The 24,597-nt window shown below is 41.1% G+C and overlaps 1 protein-coding gene across 7 annotated transcripts in view; it reads right to left on the bottom strand.

Annotated features, from left to right (window-relative positions):
- MAPK10 (mitogen-activated protein kinase 10) overlaps nt 1-24,597 on the bottom strand; it is a 385,550-nt gene that overhangs the window by 143,875 nt on the left and 217,078 nt on the right. For 6 of the 7 annotated variants that reach the window (XM_068233492.1, XM_068233489.1, XM_068233488.1 and 3 more), the window contains one exon: nt 4,136-4,305. In XM_068233492.1, coding sequence (XP_068089593.1) covers nt 4,136-4,257 — 122 coding nt within the window. In that variant the 5' untranslated portion in view covers nt 4,258-4,305. Of the gene's footprint in view, nt 1-4,135; nt 4,306-5,056; nt 5,079-24,597 lie in introns of those variants that run through there. The other variant, XM_068233493.1, reaches the window with a different exon arrangement.

Raw genomic sequence — 24,597 nt, 5'->3', positions numbered from 1 at the left:
ATACATCTTTAGAAGCAGAAGGTGTTTGCATATTATGACCTGGATAACAAATCTAAATAAACAAAGAAATATATATACAGTATATACATATATTTTACATTTTCTTGGCAGGACTCACAATCACATGCAAATAAAAATTACACCTCACAATTCCACATCATTGTTCTAGATTGTTCTAGTAAAACAAAGTTGTTATGATGGGGATCTCTTTAATCACACTTGGACCTGATGCTTTGCTTCACATGCTTAAACAGATGTCTCTGTATAGGTGCACAAAGCTTCTATACGATGTGACAGGACTTTTCCACAAGTGGCAGGAAATATTTTTGTACCCACGACCGCTTGGAAACTTGGGAGCCTGTTAAACCACAATACTAATTGCAGCTATAATGGCACCCAGTGGAAAATTTGGGCACCAGAGGCACCAGATATAGCCAAAGAACTGAGGTGGCAATGACTGTGGTGGCTATAGTGGCAACAGGGTAAATTACCATATGTGAGTGTGCAGGTGTAGATTAGTGTTAGCAGTAGGTAGTAGTAGGTTAGTGTTAGGCTTTGATGGCAATAGTTTAACATATTCAGGCATAGATTGCAGTAGTTTAGTGTTAGGTATAGGCAAGGAGGGATTAGTGTTAGGCCTAGATACTGAAAGGTTAGTGTTAGTAGTAGTTGGGAGGGTTAGTGTTAGGCTAAGGTAGTAGTTGGTTAATGTTATAAGTAGATAACGGGGGTTAGTGTTAGGCTAGGAAAGTAGTAGTTTAGTGTTAGGAATAGGTAAGGGGGGTGGGGGGGTTAGTGTTAGGCTATGAAAGTGGTAGGTTGGCGTTAGGACTCAGAGTAGGTAAGGGGAATTTGTGTTAGGCTTAGGTAGTGGTAAGATAGTGATAGGAGTAGACAGAGCAGAGGGAGGGTTAGCCTGAGAGGAAGGTTAGGTTAAACAATAGAAGAATATTGGTAAAATCACAGATCTTCTATTACTGTAATTATCCAGCTCCCAATAATAGTATAATACTACAAGCAGCTATTCGTTGCCTGTTTGTGATATCCAACCGGTATCCCAGCAAGCATTGGTGTGCTGCTGAGGTTCAAAGGAATCCTATTTTACATAATACTTAGTGTAGCACTGAGTTAGGATCGCTAACATTCAACACATAGGCCCATATGCAATTTTTTTTTTACCTGAGTTATCTCCTAGGTGTAACGATTGGTGTCAGCACGCAGAGAGAATCTGACTCCTGGAGATCTGCAGTACCACCAATAATGCAGACACACGCCTGACCATCGATGATCTGCAGCATCAGCGACAATACAGATGTATCGCTAACCTCTGGACACCAGAATAGTGAGAGTGTTTGGTGCAACAGCAACAACTCTGAGTGAAGACCACCAGAGGAGCTGGCGGCCTAAGACTCCTGAGGAATTCACCCCTGACTGTGGGTGATATTCCTGTAGCCTGTGGACCCCTGGGCGAGGGACCGAGGCTGGGTTGCAGGAAGCCCTGCAGCTAATATGAAAGGTATTGCCCTGGGCTGGGCTAATGTAATACAGTAATAGCACAATCCTAGTCTGGGTGTGAGGTCCGTAGTCACAACACCCCGGAACTAGTCTGGAGCATAACACAAATGATAATACAATTGCCTAGTCTTGGGTGTGAGGTCCGTGATCGTCAACAACACCCTGGAATTAGTCTGGAATATAACACAAAGACAATACAGTTCCCTAATCTTGGGTGTGAGGGCCTTGATCTCAACACCCTGGAACTATGCTAGAGAATACACAGAAGATACACAGTATTCCTAGTCTGGGGTGTGAGGGCCTTGATCTCAACACCCTGGAACTGGTCTAACAAATAAACAGTACAAGGTAATCTGGCTCAGTGTGAATTCCCAAGTCCTCCTGGTTCAAACACACTGTAAGGATCTGACTATGGTCTGAATGCTTCCACAAAGTGTTTGCAATGGCAGACAACCAGCAACTGACAAGCAAGCAGAATATATAGTAGCTGAACTCTGCTGCCCCGCCCGAGCCACTCAGCCAATCATGAGTCCAGCAGGAATCAGCTGATCGTCCTGATCAGCTGACACTTCCCCTGCTGGTATAAAGGTCCTGACTTCTGGCCCGCGCGTGCGTAGCTCTTCATCCATCTATGTGGACTAACAGACCCAGCCACTCCAAAGGCACGCTGCTGCGTACAAACTGCCACCTTGGACACGGAAACATCCGCTTTGCTATTAAAACATGCGGCGGATTTTCCGCGTTCTTCCACACTACCAGACGCGTGCCTACGCGTGCAAACCGCCGCGTTGGACGCGGAATCAGCCGCCTTGCTTTCAGCAGACGCGGCGGCTTTTCCGCGTTTTCTCACACTAGGAGATCATTTTCATATCATTTTTAAAATAACTTTTTACAATTGAAAAAGTATCCAAAACTTGGTGAAAAACTACAATAAAAATTATTTTGAGTATAGTCTTGCATGCTGGTGGTTTAAAGGGCATTTTAGGTGTGAAAATATCACCTAGGAGGAAACTCAAGAGAAAAAGTGAATTGCATACGGGCCTCGGGCCCTTATGCAATTAACTTTATCTTCTGTTTTCTTCTAGGAGATATTACTTCATCTTCTTTTTCAAATAACTTTTCAGGACTCTGCAATTGAAAAAGTACTAACAGGTAGGTGAGAAAGTTCTGACTCTTACAATTATTCTGAGTGTTTTGTTATTTGTTTTGTTTTTTGTGCTTGCTGGTGGCTTAACCACTTCCCAACTGAGAGGTTTTACCCCTTGACCTTCATTCGTCTATAACCTTATTATTACTTATCGCAATGAAATGAACTATATCTTGTTTTTTTCGCAACTAATTAGGCTTTTTTTAGGTGGGACATTATGCCAAGAATGATTTTATTCTAAATGTGTTTTAATGGGAAAATAGGAAAAAATGTGGGAAAAAATGTATTATTTTTCAGTTTTCGGCCTTTATAGTTTTTAAATAATGCATGCTACTGCAATTAAAACCCATGAAATGTATTTGCCCATTTGTCCCGGTTATAAAATCGTTTAAATTATGTCCCTATCACAATGTTTGGCGCTAATATTTTAATTGGAAATAAAGGTGCATTTTTTAGTTTTGCGTCCATCCCTAATTACAAGCCCATAGTTTATAAAGTAACAGTGTTGTACCCTCCTGACATAAATATTTTAAAAGTTCAGTCCCTAAGGTAACTATTTATGTATTTTTTTTTTTAATTGTAATTTTTTTTTTATTACAAAACAAAAAAAATTGGGGAGTGTGGGAGGTAAGGAGTTAATTTTTTGTGTAAAACTAATTTATTTGTATGTGAAAAAATGCTTTAGGGTGTAGTTTTACTATTTGGCCACAAGATGGCAACAGTAACTTTTTGTTTAATGCGACCTGCAAGCGTCCTTCCGGACGCTTGCAGGAAGTACTCGGAGGCTGGGAAAGTTTTTTTTTTTCACAATGATCGCGCTGCTTATCGGAGAAGCAGCGAATCATTGCGGGGCTTAGATCAACGAACGGGAATGGATTTTCCCGTTCACTGATCTCCGGGCGAGCGGCCGGCGGCGTGTTTACGAGCGGGAGTGCGCGCTAGAGCGAGCAGGAGCGCGGGCAGCGGCGGGAGCGCGGAAATTACGGATTTCTCTGTCCCTGGTGGTAAAAGGATGGAAAAAGGGATGGAGAAATCTGTACGCGTGGGGGTAAAGTGGTTACATTTGGTGGTTAAATTGCATTTTATTGACAAGGTGTGAAAATATCACATAGGAGAAAACTTAGGAGAATAAAGAAAATTGCATATGGGCCACAGTCTTTTAAAAAGCAATTACAGACATGCTTTAAAGACAGTTGATGCTGCTTTTCTTTACATCCCTGTGCCAAAAATGTGCACCCAGATGCCCCTCTAAGTTCCCACAAATAGCAAAGGTTACCACTCCCTGACATTACAGCAAGGCGGAGGAACTGCCTTACTGGCATTTAAGTAACTCTCTTTGTCTTATTGAACATGACATGGAAATTGTTATTCTTATGCTAAAACAGGAAAATGTGCCGGTATTACATAAACCAATACCCCCTCCCATCCCATCTGCTTGAAGTTTATGTAAAAGAACACAGTGTTTTTACTTACCAAACTATTCCCTGAGCCCCAGAGCCTATAGGCTTGAGATTCTGGTAGCGTTTCAAAACCGTGAAGGTCGAGTCTCCTACTTCCACACTGTAGAACTGGTTGTCAACTTTGCTTTTGCTCATGTTGTAATGTTTGGCAATATATGACACATCCACTTGATTACTGAATCCCTGTACGTAAAACAACAGAGAAGGGAGCTTTAGTATCTCAGAAAGAAAATGCCAGACGCATGCTTCATTGTAAGATATTCCTGCTTTCTATCAGTATGAATACTAAAGGCATGGTATAAATAACCTCTTTCTGTTATCGTATGGATATAAGAATCAACATATTGTAGACATTCAGAAATAAATGTTATGAAAGATATTCAGTACATAAATATTATAAAAATAATCAGAATGAAAAATGTATCGAAAACCATAATTAGTATTTCACCGAAAAACAAAGCACAGTTACAATGCAAGCCTCTGATAAGTGGCACTGGGTATTAAGTGATTTAATAACATTTTTCATTGAAAGGTGTAAAATGATCGTGCTATTGGCCTTTATACCCAGTTTATGCCCCCTTTGCCTTCCAACTATACTAGGCAATTTTCTGTTTCTGTTACTGAAGTATGTCATTCAGCCTTAGTTTCCCATTTATACTATTACAGAAAAAAGTACCACAGTGCAAGCTTTCAAGTTTCTTGTATGTGCATGTCAGTAAAATGTATCATTTTTTCAACAACAAAAAAAGAAAAGTTTTTGCCTTTTCTACCTGCTTATTTATGTGCCATACATTCATCAACGTCTGATCAACGCTGTCTTCAAAATTAAATGTTAAACCTTTTAAATATAAATTGAATTTATTTTGTTGTATTCATTCATTTGTTTATATATGTAGTTCTATATATAGTAACAATTTTCACGGGTGGAACGCACCTAGCCTGGCCTGCCCGCAGTGACTTTGGGGTTCAGGATGGTGTACACCAGTTACAGGTGATGTACTTTTCTGTAGCCTCAGAAAAGGGCTTAAAATAGGTGGTTAAACAGGAGAGGGTATAGACAAGGGATCCATGATGTGTCACTCATGCCACAAAATCTTTAAAATGCTGTGGTTCAAAGGGACATGCCTGCTTGCTTGAAGGCTGTGTAACCCTACTACAACATTTTTGTACTACAGCTTTTTCAACAGACAATGTTCACCGTTTCTAAGGGCCCGTTTCCACTAGAGCGAATCCGCATGCGTTGTCTGCATGCGGATTCGCATAACCAATACAAGTGGATGAGACTGTTTTCACTTGTCAGTTTTTTGGTGCGTTTTTCTGTGCAGGATTTTTCTGCACGGTAGGGCCTGCAGAATTCGCCTGCGTGAGGAATGCAGGCGATTCGCAGGCTATGTATTTAATAGGGAAAACGCACATGCGTTTTTTGCCGCGATTTCGCGTGCGAATTCGCACGAAAACGAATGCAAATTGAACCAGGCAGTGACATGGTTAAATTCGCATATACCCTGCCTATGCGAAATCGCATGCGAAATCGTGGCAAAAAACGCACGCGGAATCGCATCCGCATGCGATTTCGTCAGCGGTGGAATCCCGGTGATTCGCACCGCACTAGTGGAAACGGGCCCTAACAACTGAAGCCTACCACTGCTGCCACTGCTGCAATAGTGGTGCAGCATAATGTTTAATAATGTGATTATCAATAATTTCGTAATACTACTAATGTAAAACTTTAAGTATTTCAGTATTTATTTTTCAATTGCAATTATTAGTTTTTAGAAGAGCGACAAAAAAATAAACAAAATAAAAGCAATGACACTGTCTCAGTGGAGACAAATAGTTTATTGTGCATGATAATAAAAAGATACTGTACTGCAACTGAATGTTGTATTCAAGTATTATTGGTTTTTTTTACAAAGATAATACTAACTAAAAGTGGGGTGTGCTAAGTTATGTAAAAGGCCTTCCATTCTACCATTTGTAATTTATGAATAAATTATTTAAAATGCCCCTTTTATTTGTAAGAAATCAGTAGGGTTCAGGTGACTACTGCTGCTCCATATACCCTTTCTGCTTGCGCTCCTGTCGAGAGGTGTGCCTAAGTTGCCAGTTAACCTTACTCCTATAGGAATCAATTGAGCGCATGCTGCATCAGGCAATGGAGGAGAGCCTGAAGGAGGGGCTATCAGAGTCTGCAAGGAAGAGAGTGTTCATATTGTCTTCAAAATAAGGAAGTTATTTTTAAACACATACCTGTAACTTACATGAATAGAGGGAGGGCCAAGAGTATTTTTTTTTCACAACAGTAATACAATTGAGAAGAAAGACGTAAACAGAGAAAAAATAAGATAGAGATAAAAAAAAAACAACAACAAAAAAACAAAAACTTTTTTTTAATCATCTTTAATAAAATATTTTATTGGGAATTTGCTTCATATAAGGATTTGGTTATTAATTAGATACAGTTGGGGTTGAACATTACCTCTTTAACCTATCTACTTGGAAGTGGGCAGGCATCTAGGCATTCCTTTATTATTAAGGGATGCCACCAGATTCCACTATAGGTACCCCAGGCCCTAACTCAGTATGTATGGAGGTAGTTAACCTCCCATCCCCAAGCATACGGTGGTGATGAGCCCTTTTTCCATAACACTGGGCAACTTGGTCCTGCAAAGTAAAAGGTAGGCTTTTTACCCTTACAAAATTGCAAAGAAAATATATTATTTTAACAAGAAAAGAATCGTTGTCACATACCGCAAATGCACAACAATTTCACCAGCTTTTAAGCAGGTGAGCATTGTGCCATTGTAGACAACAGAATTCACTTTAGTAAATAATGATGGAGCCATTGTGGGTACTATGCGTGTGTGTAATTGTTTTTTGTTTAGTTAATGTTCATATTCCTGTTTTTGGTATTTGCATCATTACAGAGTTTTGGTGACCCTTCCCAAGATGTTTCCAACACAGCTATATGCTAGATTGTAAGCTCACAAGGGCAGGGAACTCACCCTAGTGTTTCCTGTTTCTGTTGTATTTTATCAAATGTACCTAAGTACACATCAATTGTATTTATCTGTACTTGTGTTGCTGGTTGTCCTGATTGTACAGTGTGTTAAACTACTCATGTATCTATGACCCCCATTACTGCCTGTTTTGTACTATGTGTAGTGCTACAGAAGATGTTGGTACTTTACTACCAATGTCAGTACCCACCTGACACAGGTTGTGCTAAGTTCTTATATAATTTAAATACTCCATAATAAGTTCCACACAGTTGTCCCCTGGGTGATTTCATTTGAAGGTCTTTAGTTGGGGGCCATATACAAGGCGGTTACAATTATCCAACAGGATTCTGGAGTCTGTTTGGAATGACAACCACTGATTGGCTGTTATGGAGTTTCATGGCATTGTGGGATATGCTGCTAAATTTGCCCAAATATTGCTGTTAAGATCAGTGTTTTCCAAACTGAATGCACAATAGATACTTATCCGTTAGCCGGGCGCATCCGGCAGGCGGCGCTAATTACTATTCCCCCCCCCCAGGCCGCCATTGATAGTAGGGAAAGATGTAACTCTGGTGGAGTTTTGTCGCCACCTGCCGGATGCGCCCGGCTAACGGATAAGTAACGCACAATATTTCATTTAAATTTTACTTTTACCAAACATGGACAGCAATACTAACTACCATGATAAAAGATGGGCAGCTATACCAAAGAACTGTGCTGAATCACCATTTGAAAACAGCTTCTTGAAGCTCCTATCCACCTTCAAACATTATTCCACTATCTCTCCCCTTCTATGTTCTGCAATGTAAGGTCACCAGGGCAGTGATGTACTCACAGCACTAGCTCAGCTAATCATTTCTAACATTTTTTCTTTTTGATCGGTACAAATCATATATTAATGTTATATAGATTTCAGGGTGGTTAAGTTCCATCATCAATGACAATGACACCTTTATAAGCACCAGTATCTCGCCTTGGTTGTCTAAGTTCTAAAATTGTTCAGGAAAAGAAAATAATTGATTTTGTGGCAAATGGCAACATGCAATCCCAGCTTGTCCCATATCCCTGGTCTCATTTTATTTACAGCCCATGTTGCTGTGCTTGAGACAAAATTACTGCACTCAAGTGAACTATCTGAAAGTCTCATCATTGAATCTCCCATGAGCTTGATTTATATGAGCCCATACATTATCTGGAAGTGAGAGAACCAAACACACGACTGTTTCTATCATGCTGAAATATACTGTACTTAGCTGCCCAGGGATTTATAACAGCGCTCTCTGTCTGCATCCTGACAGCTCAGAGATTCTCTTCTCAAATAAAGTAATATGAGCCTGTCAGCTGTGTCATCCAAATAAAAAGGCTTTGTTGACCTTGTCTCTCAGCAAATATTGGGACGGTAGGCATTCCCAATAACTAGATTTCCCTAAGAATAAATTAAGTGGAAAAGTGTTCTTCATTCTGAATGTGAATGATAGCCATAATATGGTCACGTAATGGATATTTAATTTTAATTTAAATTGTTAGTGTATTTATACTTAACAAACAAGACCAGAAGTATTCATTCTAACCCTGGCTTAAAGAAAATCTGAATTATCCTGCTAAAACATAAGTAATTACCCTTTTAATTTTTTTTAGCACTACAACTGTACCAGCAGGGTTTTCTCAGTTAGATAAAACTATTTACTTTTAAGGAAACTGGACTGAATTCCACAAGCCATTTGACAAGCTTATTTGCATAGATAACAACTCTTGTTTAACACTTGCTATACATGGAAACAGAAAGGGTCTGTTTCTTCAGGTAGAAAAAAAGTGTTTTGCCTTCTATTTACTTTTCAGAGCTTTGGGCTAAATTAGAATTTCTCCTTGACTGTCTCATTTGTATAGATAACAGCATTAGTTTTTATAAGCCCTTTCTTTGCAGGAAAAAAACAAAAAGGGAATTCAGACAGTTTCTTAGTAGGACCAGTACTATATGTAGCTAGGTTTATCTCATCATGTCACGTGTGTCTTCAGGTATGCTTTAAAATACAAGCATGCTTTAAACTAAGAATATGACAGTGAAGAAGATAGTTCAACCATGCAGCTTTTGCACACCTACTGCAACCCCCCTTGGTATGCACTAATCAATGAAAACAATGAAACTACAAAAATGTAAACAATGTTGTTTAAAGAGGAACTCCAGTGAAAATAATGTAATAAAACAGTGCTTAATTTTTACAATAATCATGTATAAATGATTTAGTCAGTGTTTGCTCATTGTAAAATCCTTCCTCTCCCTGATTTACATTCAGACATTTATCACATGGTGACATTTTTACTGCTAGCAAGTGATGTCACTGGAAGTAGCCGCTGCTTGCTTTTTTGGCAGTTGCAAACAGCTGTTATTTCCCACAATGCAACAAGGCTCCCATAGTGTGATGTCAGTACCTCAGAGCTGTGAGGTGCTGACATCACACTGTGGGAGGGGTTTCACCACAAAATCAGCCATACAGAGCCCCCTGATGATCCGTTTGAGAAAAGGTATAGATTTCTCATGGGAAAGGGGCTATCAGCTACTGATTGGGATGAAGTTCCATTCCTAGTTATGGTTTCTCTTTAAAAGTACTGCTAACATCAATTGTATTTCCATTCATCATCATATGAGGTAAAAGAATTTAGTCAAATATATTTCAAAAAAAAATAACCAATATATGGAAGGCAATGGCATTTTATCCTTCCATTGCCTCATGTATGGAGATGGTCAATCAGATACTAACAATTCCATCTTGCGTGGAAATACAATGCCTATTGTGTGTAGATTGGAACTGGCCCAGTCATTTGTACTTCCTGACAATTTTGATTGGCCCATTTCCAAGCTGCATACTATCTGCATGCAAGACAGGATTCTTTGCATCCCATTGGCCATTTCTACTCTACTGTATGAAAAGACATAAGCAAAGTTATAATACATGACACCAGAAAAATTTTTAGTTTTTCATCAATCTCATCCCCATTTCTGAAGCAGAGAAGTAATCCAGGACGACTAGCCAACACTTCCAATCATCTCTGAGGTCCTCAGCAGACTAAGAGGCTTCCAATATTAATATATATTTAAATCTAACATTTCTCTGCAAAGATTGTCATTCCCAAGCCCTGGCATAGCAGACAACTCATCCAGTAATACAGCAATCAATAGTTCATATAACTTGGCTGCTGCCATTTTATTCAAAACATCTGTACAGGTAGATCTTATGCACCACTGTTTGGGAATACGCCATGTGGTAGTTAATAAACTTTAACTTTATAAATAGTGTTTCAATATGCTGTGTGTCTTACAACGAAATCTAGCTATGCAAAACATTTAATGAGCTACTACAGAAAAAATAGGCATTCTTTTTTCAGCTTAATTGTGCCATTTTATAGACATTTTATAGAGGTTAAATTAATCAGTAAATCTTTACATTGCATTAAAATAGCACAGTGCTATGACTATTGCAAAGACAATATGTTGTGCCAAGTACGTGCACTATTTGTAACAGCTTTGAAAAGCACTGTACACAAAATCGTAGTGCATAGGTAAGCGCCGGGCAGGGGAAAAAAATTGCAATTTCGATTTTAGAGTTAGAGTTAATTGTTTGAGCTTCACAGTTAGGGTGAAAGGTTAGAGTTTGGTATTGAGTGTCAGGGGATAGGGTAAGTGGAGATGTGGCTGTTAAGGTGCCCATACATCAGGCGACTTTGGAGGCCAATCGACCAACCAATTAGATTATTATTGAATTGGTTGAAAATCAGTGCCACCAAGTGCAGGCCCGATTGACGATGCAACCAATTTTGAGATTTTGGTCACATTAGTCGATCCAGCCTGATGCAAGATATCGGGCCGAAGTTGGTTGATCGGGTGTGCGACGGTATGACAGCCGATTTTAGAACTAGCGGGAAAATGGTGATACTCCTGCCGCTGCCCCCATAATGTAGAAATGCGCACCCCTCCCTTGTGTGCATTTATACATTACCTGTCCTGTGTCGGCTCCATGCAGTGTCCCTAACCTCCAGGCGGCTATGCGCCAGTGGCATGTATGGAGAGCTTACAGACACTGTGTGGAGGCTGATACAGGATAGGTAATGTATAAATGCACATACGGGGGGGGGGTCACATTCATACATTGGGGGGGGCAGCAGGCGGGGGCGGACGCAGCGGGCTCAGCCGATTCCCTGAATATTTCATGCTGAAATCGGATGGGAATTGGCCTGCAGTATATGGGCAGCTTCGACAAAGAGACAAATTCATCTCTAATCAGATTTGATTAGAGATACATTTGTCTCTTTGTGGAATCTGCCCATAATCTTCTGATGTATGGGCACCTTTATGGTTGGGAGTTCAGGTTAGGCATTAAGAAAGGGATAATATTATTGGGAGATAAGTTTAAGGCATTGGGAAGGGGATTATGTTTAATTGACATGTTAGGCTTAGGTGTCATGAAGGAGATTATGTTAAGGAGGAAGGTTAGGGTCAGGAATTAGCAAGAGGATTATGTTGGGCAAGAACATAGTGTCTGGAAAGGTTTTACATTAGCCAGGGATGTCTTGCTGCTCTTTCCTGCATCAGTGGTGTCCGAATAACACACCTGAAACAAGCATGTGACTCATTTAGTCAGACTTTTTTTCTAATCAACCAAAGGAGTTTATCGATGAGATCACAGCAGATACAGTGTATCAAAAGGGAATGTAAAAAACCAAATACGGAATCAAATGACTATACAAGGTACGGTGTACCCAAAGAAGAGGAATCCCCCACCAAAAAAAAAAAATCAGACTGTGCTATATACATTGCACAAGACCAAAACAAAACTTCATAAATATACAGAGTAACTTATGTGTTAGAAATCCATCGATCCATTAGAAATGTATTGAGTTTAGTAGGGCAATGTCTATGTGCATATATTAGTTTCCAAAAGGGTAAAAAAACCTCTAATTTGACTCTTCCTGGGAGTAGGAGACAGCCACCTAAAAGTCACACATTGCTTAGCAGCAAAAAGAGTTTCTATCATAAATGCTTTATCAAATTTGGAAACCTCTTCTTCTATAAATGAAGAATCCACAATCCAGTCAGACTTAAGTCAGTCTACATGCTTGTTCAGGGTGTATGGATAAATGTATCAGAGAGAGAGGTTCAGCGGGAGAGCCAGGCAATTTGCATATTTTAAAAGGAAAAAAATATGTCAGCATCCCTATCCCTCTAACTTCAGGTGTTCTGCTATATGACATCACAGGGTCAATTTACTAATAACAGAAAAATATGTGATATAATCACCAGCTATAATAGCCTAGGAAACTTCCCTAACTTTCAGCTAGGAAATGAAAATACAAGGCCCACTTCCCCAGGAGCCATACCAGTCTCTTCCCCCCAGTTACAGGAGTTAGTAATGAGCAGAGAGAAACCCTCTATGTGTGGAGGTCCTGCCTAAATTTGATTACCCACTCGGAAGGTCAGCAACAGTAGAAGATGGCTATCTGACAGGGGCAGCAAAGTTCCTTCGTTTTACGGACTTTGGGCAACAGCATAAATCCTTACCCCTTTATACAGGCATTACAGTGGGCCAGGGGTGGGTGTATGAAGAGCCCCTGTGCCCATCAGCAGTGGGCACAGTGCCTTGCACCCCTACTGCACAGCCATAGCAAGTTGGCACACAGATTTTTATGGATACCGTGAGATAAGTCATGAGGGAAGTTTTGTGAATTAGGGCCATAATAGTTTATTGGACACATTTCTGTTCACATTTACATTGCTTTGATATTCACTCATGAAAGTTACAGATGATACTATACTCATTGGCTTGGTAACCAATGGACATGAGATTGACTACAGAAAGGAGGTTGAAACCTTGGTAGTGTGTTGTCAGGATAGTAATCTCTCCTAGAGTACCGATAAAACATCAGGGTAAACCTCATTCTTCTATTTATATTAGAATCATCAGAGGGTGAGCTCATTCCTAGAATGGGAATACACATCATGGATGACTTATACTGGTCTCACCATAGTGACAGTGTACTCAGACACATCAACAGTGACTTCTTTCTGTCCACTGTAATGACGTTTTAATGCCTTTACCTATCCTGGCTAATTTTTAGCAGGCATGTTTGTCGGTGATATAACTTGTGGTATAATAGTGAACAAAAAAGACCCTTTAGTCGTCCGAGGCATACTGATGGTACTGGTTACTGAATGGAAAAACTATTATAGAGGAACTGTAGTGAAAATAATGTAAGGAATACAATTGCTTATTTTTTTTTACAATATTAATTTATTAATTATTATTTAGTCAGTGTTTGCCCTTTGTAAAATCTTTCCTCACCCAGAACTACATTCTGAAATTTATAACAGGTGGTGACATCTTTAGTCCTCTCAGGTGCAGCTCTGAGAAAGTTTGTTTAGTGAGAGTTTGCTCAGTTTCTTGGGATGTATCGTTCTGCACTAATGCTTCATAATGCATCATAAACAGCATCTACAGTGAAGTAGAAATAGAGGCCTCTGGGAGATATTTCCACAACAGCCCTGATCATTTAGTGAGATGCCAGGAATATGACTAATAATGCATGTATAATAAAAGTAAACCCTTAAAAAAAAACTCAGTAGCAAGAGAGATATAGGGCTCAATCCAATTCACTTTTTCACCTATGTTTTCTCCTATGAGATATTTTTTCAACTTCTAAATAACACATTATTTAAATTTAATTGCAGCACTCTGCAACTGAAAAACTACCAAAAAAAAGTACAGAAGGTGGAAAAGTTCTGTCAAAACTATTCTGAGTATTTTATTGCTTGCTGGTCACTTAAAAGCCATTTTATTTATAATGTGAAAATATTACCTTGGAGAAAACTTAAGAAAGAGTGAATTGGATTGGGCCTATACTGTTTGAAATTTGACACTAATCCAGAATATTTAACAATTAATGCTCAGACACACCCTGTTCTTTCATGCAGGGCCATGTTAAGCCAAATGCTGACTACGAATGCCTCCAGTCCCAAAATCAAGCTATTGGTACCCTTTACTGCTCTCGTGGTGTCACAGACTTTGAACCCATGACTGCTAAGCAGCTTAGTGGGGTCTCCAGTCAGGCCTCTGTTGCTCTCTCTTTTCTCTCCTCCCTATCCCCCCCCCCCCCATTATCTTCCCTGCCACTAGAATCTACCTATCATCACCTGCCTGTGCCTGTCACTAGACTCAAACTATCGCTATCTGCTTGTCATTGGCATTATTTGCCTATGTTTGAGTGCTAACATAGTTACATAGTTACATAGTTATTTTGGTTGAAAAAAGACATACGTCCATCGAGTTCAACCAGACAACATATAATGCAGGTTTTTCTTACCAGCAATGTCTACATGTCAATTATATCTGCTTATCTGTATAATCTGCTTGTCATTTGTGATATCTGCAAATCACTGATTGGCAGTATCTTAATATAATTGGCATCTAGCTCTTATTGGTAATATTTGCACTTCGTTTAAAAATATCTGCAATAGTTGCTTACTAAATGACTATGTATTTTCAGTGTTTTTTCAGTTTACATCTTTAAACGTTTATGTGTTGATGTATTACACCATGGCTTGTGTGCATGTGGACCAGAAATAATGGATGTAGTACATGAATACAGTGCATGCAGATTAGGTTCACATTATTTCTTTGATTTCTCACACTATATGTTGTGGCCACACTCACTTTTCACACTGCACATCTGCCAGCTCTGGTTACATAGTTACATAGTTATTTGGGTTGAAAAAAGACATACGTCCATCAAGTTCAACCATAGAACAAAGTACAACACCATCCTCCTCCCTCACATATCCATGTTGATCCAGAGGAAGGCAAAAAACCCTTACAAGGTGTCCAGAGGTGCGCTGTATATTCTAGGATCCTATCAACACCACGCAATCTAACGTCAGAGGATATTGCTTGTACAGAGCAAAGTACGTCAATTGTCAAATTATAATTTAATCATATAGAAATCCAGTGTGGGTGTTTGTGCAGAGCCAGACTGAGACACCAAAGTGCACCCCTCCATCACTCCCACCCCAGCCTTTACACACTGATTGCTATTAGACTAAGAGGCGCCCCAGGGCCCCCAACCCCTCCCCCGCCAACACCTTAATCTCTAGTTATCTGGCTTGCAGTCACTGCCTCGTATCCCCATTTCTTATTTCTCTCTGCTTCAAACACAATAGTGGAATGATAGCTGAGTGAGTTGTGCACCCCCTCCTACACTGCGTCCTAAAGCTGGAGCTTATCTCGCCTCTACCCGGCGCTGTGCGTGCTTGTGTGTGTGATGGTGGGTGACACAGGTTCCCTCGTATGGAGCACCAAATAGGTAAACGTCTCTGCCTTCATGTACACGGGACAGGAGAATGCATGGGTCTGCTGTATGTTTTAAAAACATCCTTGCAATGGATATAGCAGATAATTTTTTCTCAAAAGGACTTACAGTAAGTTCCACTTTAAGGAAGACTCTTTTATTAAAAGATCTAAGAATATTCACAGATACCTGAACTACAGTCCATTAGCCAGAGTTCTGCAATGCACAGTCTCTTAGCAATAATTATAATAGGAAAAGACATTAGTTTCAACTATATACTGCAGTTAGGAGTACAGCACGCACTGCAGGTTATGTATCAGCCATCTCTTCTTAGACATTAATTAAACACTTGTGACTTAAACTGCAGCAAGTAAGCACCATAATATTGCTCTTTGTTTATCCAACCATGGTAATCATGTCTAAAACCTTACAAGGAAAAAGAGCTGCAAATTGTGTGAACTTTACAAAATGCCAAGTCCCAGGGGTACTTGTTAAATGAATCGCAGAGACATTTCTTCATAAGGCCACCGTATGACAAATATACTGCTTATATTTCTACTATCCCACAGGACAAGACACATACACGCTTCAACATATTAAGATGATAGTCAATAATTTTCTTAAACAGCGATAGCTTTTGGGTGACATAATGTATATGACTCAAAGGCCCATATGCAATTCACTTTTTCACCTGAGTTTTCACCTAGGTGATATTTTTAAACTTGTCAATAAAATGCTTTTTAAGCCACCAGAAAGCGAGAAAATACGCAAAATAATTTTAATATTACTTTTTCATCTACTTTGTGGTACTTTTTTTAGTTAAAAAGTACTGGAAAACTACTTAAAATCGAAGATGAAAAATTATCTCCTAGGAGAAAACTCAGGTGAAAAAGTGAATTGCATATGGCCCAAAGTGTGAGAGTTTGAAGAAAAAAATACTCCATGGAGTAAAGTTGGAGTAATGAATGTTTTTACTCTGACATAAATGCTGCAACTCTCTTTCATGATCACAAACTTCCCATAAAGGCTCATTTACATAATGCAGTAACTGTGTGAGAACAATATTTACTATGTGTTCACACTGAGAACAGGAGAATAAAATACAGAAATTGCAAAGGCTTTGTTTATAGTCTTCTACAACTGTTATCATTGCTGTAGTTTTCACTTCCAAATGTTACTGTTTTATTCTACACTAGTATTATGTAATTTGTATGAATTAATGAAAAGACCACTAGTTTGAAAAAATTTAGAATTAGAAATATACATACACATAAAATGTAAATTTTGCCCAGAGTAAAATGCATTATAAATTACTTTTTTCCCTATGTTACAAGCACTAAAAGTAGGTAGTAGAAATCTGACAGATTTTGGACTAATTCATCTCATCAGAATTAACATTGTTCTTTATCTTTACAAAGCAATTACTTGAAAGGATCCATGTAAAGATGCTGACCAGCCTCCCTACTTGCTCTAGAGGCCTGTCCACACTGCTTAGTTTTTTTGTGCATTTTCTGCGTAGTAAAACTGAGAACTAATGTTAATCAATGGCCTAGTTCACTTGAATGCATTTTTCGCATGCAGAACAATAAATGACAGCAATACAGCACTAGAGATGGCCCGAACAGTTCCCGGCGAACTTTCGGGGTTCGCGATTGCGGAGAACTGCAAACTTTTCCCGGAAGTTCGATTTGCCTCCATAGTATGTCATTAGGGTCAACTTTGACTCTCTACATCACAATCAGCAGGCACATTGTAGCCAATAAGGCTACACTTCCTCCTGGAGGCCCTCCCCCCTTATAAAAGGCAGGCAGCATCAGGCATTTTACTCACTTATGTGCCTGCAGTAATTCGAGAAGGGAGAGCTGCTGCAGACTTTCATAGGGAAAGCTTAGTTAGGCTCTTGTAGGCTTGTTAGCTTGCTCCTTGCTGATTCTTATTGCTAAAAAAAGCACCCTTTCAACAGTTCTTTTTAAAAGCTAATCTTGTTCTTGTGATCTATTTTTTTTATTTTTTTAGTGTGTGTGGCCCACTTGCATTATATACAGTCCTGTCAGTCAGTCGCAGCTGGCCTTTGGCCCCTTAATTCCTACTGTGCCACTGCCAGGCCCAGCACATTCAGTGACTACCTGTGTGTGTGACAGGCAGCTGCAAATTTGTAATTCCAATCACTGCACCTGTTCACTGTTTAGTCCACCTACCTACCTACGTGAGCGCACGCACTGTTAATACTACCAGTCATTGCACATGTTCACGGTACGTGTGTGTTTGTGACAGGTGCACATTTGTAATACCCAGCAGCACTGCATATACCTACCTACCTGCTGTTCAGTGCACCCACCTACCCACGTGAGCGCACGCAGTGTGATATTTAATACCACCAGACACTGTACCTGTTCACGGTATGTGTGTGTGACAGGTGCACATTTGTAATACCCAGCAGCACTGCATATACCTACCTGCTGTTCAGTGCACCCACCTACCTACGTGAGCGCACGCAGTGTGCTATTTAATACGACTAGTCACTGTACCTGTTTACGGTCCGTGTGTGTGACAGGTGCACATTTGTAATACCCAGCAGCACTGCATATACCTACCTGTTGTTCAGTGCACCCACCTACCTACATGAGCGCACGCAGTGTGCTATTTAATACCACCAGTCACTGTACCTGTTCACGGTACGTGTGTGTGACAGGTGCACATATCACATCATTATATCCCCATATGTTATATCCAATATCATCATATCTTATGCCGATTAGGATGGGGGCCCCACACGCGCATATGTGTTGATATACTGCACAAGCTTCTATAATCTCACACTTGTCTTTGGACCCTGCATGTATATGCGCATGTATATGTGTGTGTGCATATATATGTATATATGTGGATGTATATACATTTTATTATGGATATGTGTTTATCTTTTCGGAGGGCCTCTTGGAATTTTATAGAGGGTTTTATGGTGATACGTATATATGTCTTTATGGAGATATGATTATAGAATGGAACCTGGTAGGTTTGGATCAAAGAAATATATATTGATGAACATAATTTTTTGCAGAATATGACATAGTTCCTTGATTTATTTTGTTATTTTATTTATTATTATTATTGTCTCTCTTGTTAGTTAATTTAATTTATTATATTATATATATTTTTTATTTTTTATTTTTATTATCTCTTATCTTTTATTTTATTGTTTCTTTTATCTTGTCGTTTATGTTTAGTTGCTCCTGCCTGTGTGTACTTTCTTTGCCTGAGGAAGCGGACTTGGGATCCGTGAAACGCGTTGCAAAAATTGTTTTTCTATAAGGAGTAATAATTAAATTATATGGTTTTTACTACACCAAAATTAGTGCTTGTGTTTTTTGTGAGGTAAGCAAGTCCACCATTGCTACCCACAATTTTATCGTTTTAATCTGACCTTTTATTATTCTGGCGCCTCCTTATACTAGGTGCACATATGTAATACCCATCACTGCATATACCTACCTGTTTACAATGTGGTGCACTACCACAGTGCCTTCTCTTTCTCCTTCTCTCCATGCAAATATACCTACCTGTTGTTCAGTGCACCCACCTACCTATGTGAGCGCACGCAGTGTGATATTTAATACCACCAGTCACTGTACCTGTTCACGGTACATGTGTGAGACAGCTGCACATTTGTAATACCCAGCAGCACTGCATGTACCTACCTACCTGTTGTTCAGTGCACCCACCTACCCATGTGAGTGCACGCATTGTGATATTTAATACCACCAGTCACTGTACCTGTTCACGGTACGTGTGTGAGACAGGTGCACATTTGTAATACCCATCACTGCATATACCTACCTGTTGTTCAGTGCACCCACTTACCTACGTGAGTGCACGCAGTATGTTATTTAATACCACCAGTCACTGTACCTGTTCACAGTACGTTTGTGACAGGTGCACATTTGTAATACCCATCACTGCATATACCTACCTGTTGTTCAGTGCACCCACCTACCTACGTGAGCGCACGCAGTGTGATATACCACTCCATGCATACCTGTTAACTGCACCTGTGTCTGCACATTGTATTAGTCAAGTCAGTGCATACCTTTCACTTCATCCCCCCGATATAGACAAAACAGGTAGAGGCAGAGGCAGACCCAGAGGAAGGCCACCCGGCAGGTCTGTTCGAGGTCGTGCTGATGTGATTTTGTGCGGCCCTGGACCAAAGTACAGTGCTCAGAAGAAGGCATGTCCCATCAACTCCCAAGATTGTCAGGACGTGGTTGACTATTTAACACAGAACACCTCATCTTCTGCAGCCACCAGCGCTGCTACTAGCACCACATCCATTCCATTTGACACTTCGCAGGAGTTATTTGGTGGGGAATTAACTGATTCACAGCAACTACTGTTACAACAAGATGAAGGAGCTAAGCAAGTTACACCACCTCACATGCCTGAGTTAGGCGACACTATGGATGTAAGGTGTGAGGAGGAGCATGATGAAGTACCTGCTGTTGTATCAGTTTATGAGGTGTCTGAGGCAAGCAAAGCTGGGCAGGATGATTATGATGATGACGATGATACAAATATCATGTGGGATCCGAAGAGACAAGATGACCAAGGGAACAGTTCAGAGGGGGAGTCAGAGAGCAGTAGGAGGAGACGAGTTCCTGAAAGAAGCAGGGGGAGCTCGTCGTCAGAAACAGCTGGTGACAGTGAGCGGTTCCTGCTCCTCTGCCCACAGCAGCAGTCAGGTGTTCGTGAGGGAAATCTTTGAGCGGAAGAAGCCAATTTCTGCCCGTCGCTCCCTTGCCCGGCGTCTGACAGCTGGCTTGGCGGAACTGTTAGCTCGCCAGCTGTTACCATACCAGCTGGTGGACTCTGAGGCCTTCAGTAAATTTGTGGCCATTGGGACACCACAGTGGAAGACAACAGGCCACAATTATTTCTCTAAAAAGGCAATACCCAAACTGTACCATGAAGTTGAGAGGCAAGTGGTGTCATCTCTGGCACACAGCATTGGGTCAAGGTCCATCTGACCATGGATGTCTGGTCTGCCAAGCACAGTCAGGGCAGGTACATTACTTACACAGCCCATTGGGTCAACCTGGTGACCGCTGACAAGCAGGGAGTACGTGGCTGTGCAGCGTGTTATAATTTAAGTAGGCCTCAGTTATTTGGCCTGAGTTTTATGTAAAAAGCTTGTCCGCAGAGTATGCCTTTAAAATAAATACAGTTTCTTGTGATGCAGGCAGAGGCATCTCAGTGTCTGCTTGAATAAACAAGCAGATACTGAGAACATCGGAGAACATGTTCCTGAAAGAAGGCCACAGGCCTACACTGACCTCAACATGTACACCACAGGAACAGTAAACATAGGCCATGTTTTCTAAATACCAAATTCCTGTAAGTATGTCAAGAGCCTCATTAAATATTAATCGAGTAGGTGTGTATTATGACACCACGAGGGGGCTAAGCCAATAGTCATGGCGAAGATGAGATCACATTTAACTCTTTCCTAGTCAGTATTAAATAGCCGGACGAGCTGAAAAAAGCTCTCTGATTCCTGCTATGCTTCCTACTTTAATGCTGACTGGAACCTCTAAGTATTTCATTCCTTGCTGTATTCTGATATAATGTATGCTGTACATAGGTAGTCTAGAGTAACGTAGTCTAGAAAGAAGGTAACTGACTAACCCTCAGGAGGAGGGTTAGCCACGAGCTGCAACGCCAAGACCTTAAACATGAGGATCTGCTTTGCTAGGATATGATGAACTATATCTGTATATATGTTTCCTGAATAAACTCCTTAAATATTGAAGAAGCCTGAGAAAAGTCTATCTCCTGCTTGCTATGTTGAGAGTCAAGTTATCTCACAGTTCGTGAGACGCAACTGTAAGAAGTTGCTGGTGTCGAAGCAAATAGGTGATTTATAACAGTGGTGCTGAAACCCTTCGCTGTCTAGCAAAACAGGCAGACAGGGGCCAGGGGTCGAAGTTTTCAAGATATTCCAAATCGACACAAGCGGAATAGACGCGGACTGGAAAGCTTATCAAGCTGATAAGTGGTGTGGGGAGTGTGCGTGAGCCGGCACACGGGCTGCAATACGAGGAAATCAGCGGCAAAACTCTTGGACGTTAAACTTTAGCTGCATGTGCACAGCAGTTAATAGCCTAAAACAGGATCGCAGGTTGCTGGAACACTCCGAGGCCGGCTGGCAGCTGCCGCTGGAGAAATCCGATCCACTGAGCCGGGGTCCAGTGTGGGGACAGAGAGATTACGCTCAGGAGTTCCAGTGGTCCAATCGTGTTTCGTGGGAAAGTTGCAAAAGCTGATGAATTGCAAAGTCTGGCATCAGGCAAGTATAGTTTACGTTGTTATATTGCATTATCTTTATTGTATTTTAATGTGTTCGGTGTTCTGTGCAGCTGCTGGAGGCTACGTGCGTCTTCTCCCTCCCGTGAAAGGTGGGGTGCAGCTTCGGTGTGAAGCGTACATAGTACTGGCTTTAATGTATGTTACAGTTTATATAGTGGTTATAACCACATTTGTCACAGGCATGTTTTTTTTGCTGGTCAGATGTCGATTGGTTTTTTTTTTCCTTCTCTACAGAGTCTGGGAAGCGTGCCAGCTGTGAGGGGTGTCCCCCGCAGCAGAGATTAGTCGGCTGGTGGGCAGCGGGGAGTACAGCAGTTGGAGGGAGAGCGTAGTGGAAAGCGTAGAGGGAAAAGCAAGCTTCTCTAGTTCCAGTCAGTGCTGCTAAAATGTTTCTCAATGTCTGCATATGTTTAATGTTGTTTGGTCAGCTCCGGCTGATAAATGTTCGTCTCAAAAGAAGTTTCTAGCTGGGATGGTAACAGTTAAAGTGGTTTAGAGTTAGACAGCACGTTCTAGTAGGTCTAAGTTATGCCTGAGACAGTCCAGGTTGTAAGCTGTGAGGTGTTAGAAGTGTCTAGGATTTAAAGCACGTGTTAGCTGTTGAAGTATGTTTTTTTCTTTCTTCGGTGAGCTGGGTAGACAGGAATGCACAGCCCACGTCTCTGGGTCGCTGGAAGGTATGGAGCAGTTTATAGCTACAGCTGTGACGGGGTTTTTTACTCAGGTTTTTGCAGGCATCCGAGAGTGTATGAAGCGGAATGCTGATTTTCTGCAATATGTGTTGATGCTATATGTAATTAGGCATGAAATGTTTGTTCTGTTGATTTTGTTTTTTCTCCTAATGTGTATAGGATTAAGAGGTTGCTACGGGAGATTGATAGCAGCCATCTTAGCTGGCAGTCCAGGACTCAAAAGGGCCCGCCCCCAGGAGTCATGGCCCCCACACGTCATGGCAGGGAGGGAGGAGGGGCTGGGGGGATCCACGTCACGTCAGGCTGTGCTCGCGGCTCCGGGCAGAGCAGCTGCAAGGAAGGGATGGTAGAGATAATGAGACATTCTACCGAGTATCTCGGATCCCGGAATATTTCCCCAGAGCCTGGGTCCAGGGTAAAGAATGCCAGAATAAGTGCACCAAGCAGTTGATGCGAGACTAGCATGGTCACGGATAGGAAGTGTTTCCCAGCTAGGTGCAGGGAGACATGTAGCAGCACAGATCAGGACAGTGTCTGTACTGAGTTGCTTATTGGATTATTCCTTTAAGTGAGGCACCTTAACGGGTAGTGCAGCATGAGTTCCCAATAGAGGAAAGGGGGGACAGTGCATCAGGGGGTGCCAGAGTTGGAAAAAAGGGAGTTGACCAATCCAGGTATCCGTCGCCGCGGCTGCAGGGCGGTGATGTTTTTTTCCGGTTGTTGTCGTGGACAGGGCCAGAGCTTGACTAAGAGGTCAATGCTGGGCTGGGGCTGTTTTTTATGCGTTTTTCCGTCCACTGATTGGTCAAATATGTTTTTCCAGCTCCTACCAAGTGTAGCACAAAGAACAAGAACTGATTGCAGTTCATGAGGCAATTATACAGATGAAAGAATTGCCATTTACAGAGTGACAGTGTATCAGGACAGGTTTTCCATGCGACTACCTACCAAGTGGGCATTCAGGGATCTGCTTACAGGCATTTGACGCTGGTATGCTTAGCCCTGCACCCTGTGTAGTTTAAGTGCAAAGTGCTCCTTCCTACAGGGAGGCAGCCATTTTTTTTGTAGTATGGGGGTAGTAGCACGGCAAACATTGGTCAGAGGGTACAACACACAGAACTTCTAGCAGAGCTGCTATCGCAATGAGGTTCTAGATAAGTAAATGCGAAAATGAGTAAGAGCATTGCAGGCTCACCTGCAAAGCAGCAACAGGTGTGGCATCCGTAATCTGTGCATACGACGGCCGCGTATGTACAGATAGGGGGGGATGTGGAGAGAGCTTGCAATGAGGGGAGAGCTTCCAAAGGTGAAGTCTGCGGGAGCATATTTTACACAGGTAAGTACTTAGGATAGTACTTAGGTAGGGGAGAGAAGTTTAACTCCAATCTACCAAAAAGAGTAAACAGAGTTCATGAGAACCATAAAGCAACGAGATCAATTACGGTATATATTGATCAATTTAAAGTGTACAGAGTACAAGCCGCAGGGCGAATCCCAAATCATTAATAAGAATTGATTTGTTTGTATTTCGATTTCAGGAGTTTGGCAATATGGACTCGAGAAGATGGAGATGTCAGTCGGATAAGCGAAAGGTTCCAGATGCCAATCTGAGCTTGGAGAACAGCGAGATTCCTGAAATTGGAAAGAGACTAAAAAACGAGATTCCTGAAATTGGAAAGAGACTAAAAAAGGAGATTTCGGAGATCGGAAAGAGACTAAAAAAACTGATTGAGCAAAGCATAATGCAAATTGCTAATGTTTTTCTTTCCCAAGGAGGTGCTTTTATAATGAAGAGTACCGTGCTGATGGTGATCCTAGGTTGCCATTTCGTCCTAGGAGAACGAAGAGAGGACATTCTCATGAATAATAAGGGGTTAATGAGAATGCAAGGCCCAAGCATGTTAATGTTTGGTGACAAAGGTACTGATCCTTTCACACCTCCCTCCGCTTGGCACAGATGGACCAAGCAGGGATGGAGGAAAAGAGCACTTGTGCCAGGTGAAAACAAATTTCATGGCACAAGGTGGGTGACAGGTCTGAAGGGTCAGGTGTGCGGGCAGTATGAATTGAATGGCAGTGTAAAT

The sequence above is a fragment of the Hyperolius riggenbachi genome, chromosome 1 (genome assembly GCF_040937935.1).
Source record: "Hyperolius riggenbachi isolate aHypRig1 chromosome 1, aHypRig1.pri, whole genome shotgun sequence".
Classification (NCBI taxonomy): domain Eukaryota; kingdom Metazoa; phylum Chordata; class Amphibia; order Anura; family Hyperoliidae; genus Hyperolius; species Hyperolius riggenbachi.
The sequence above is the reverse complement of the archived record's forward strand: the minus strand, read 5'-3'. Positions and strand labels throughout refer to the sequence as shown.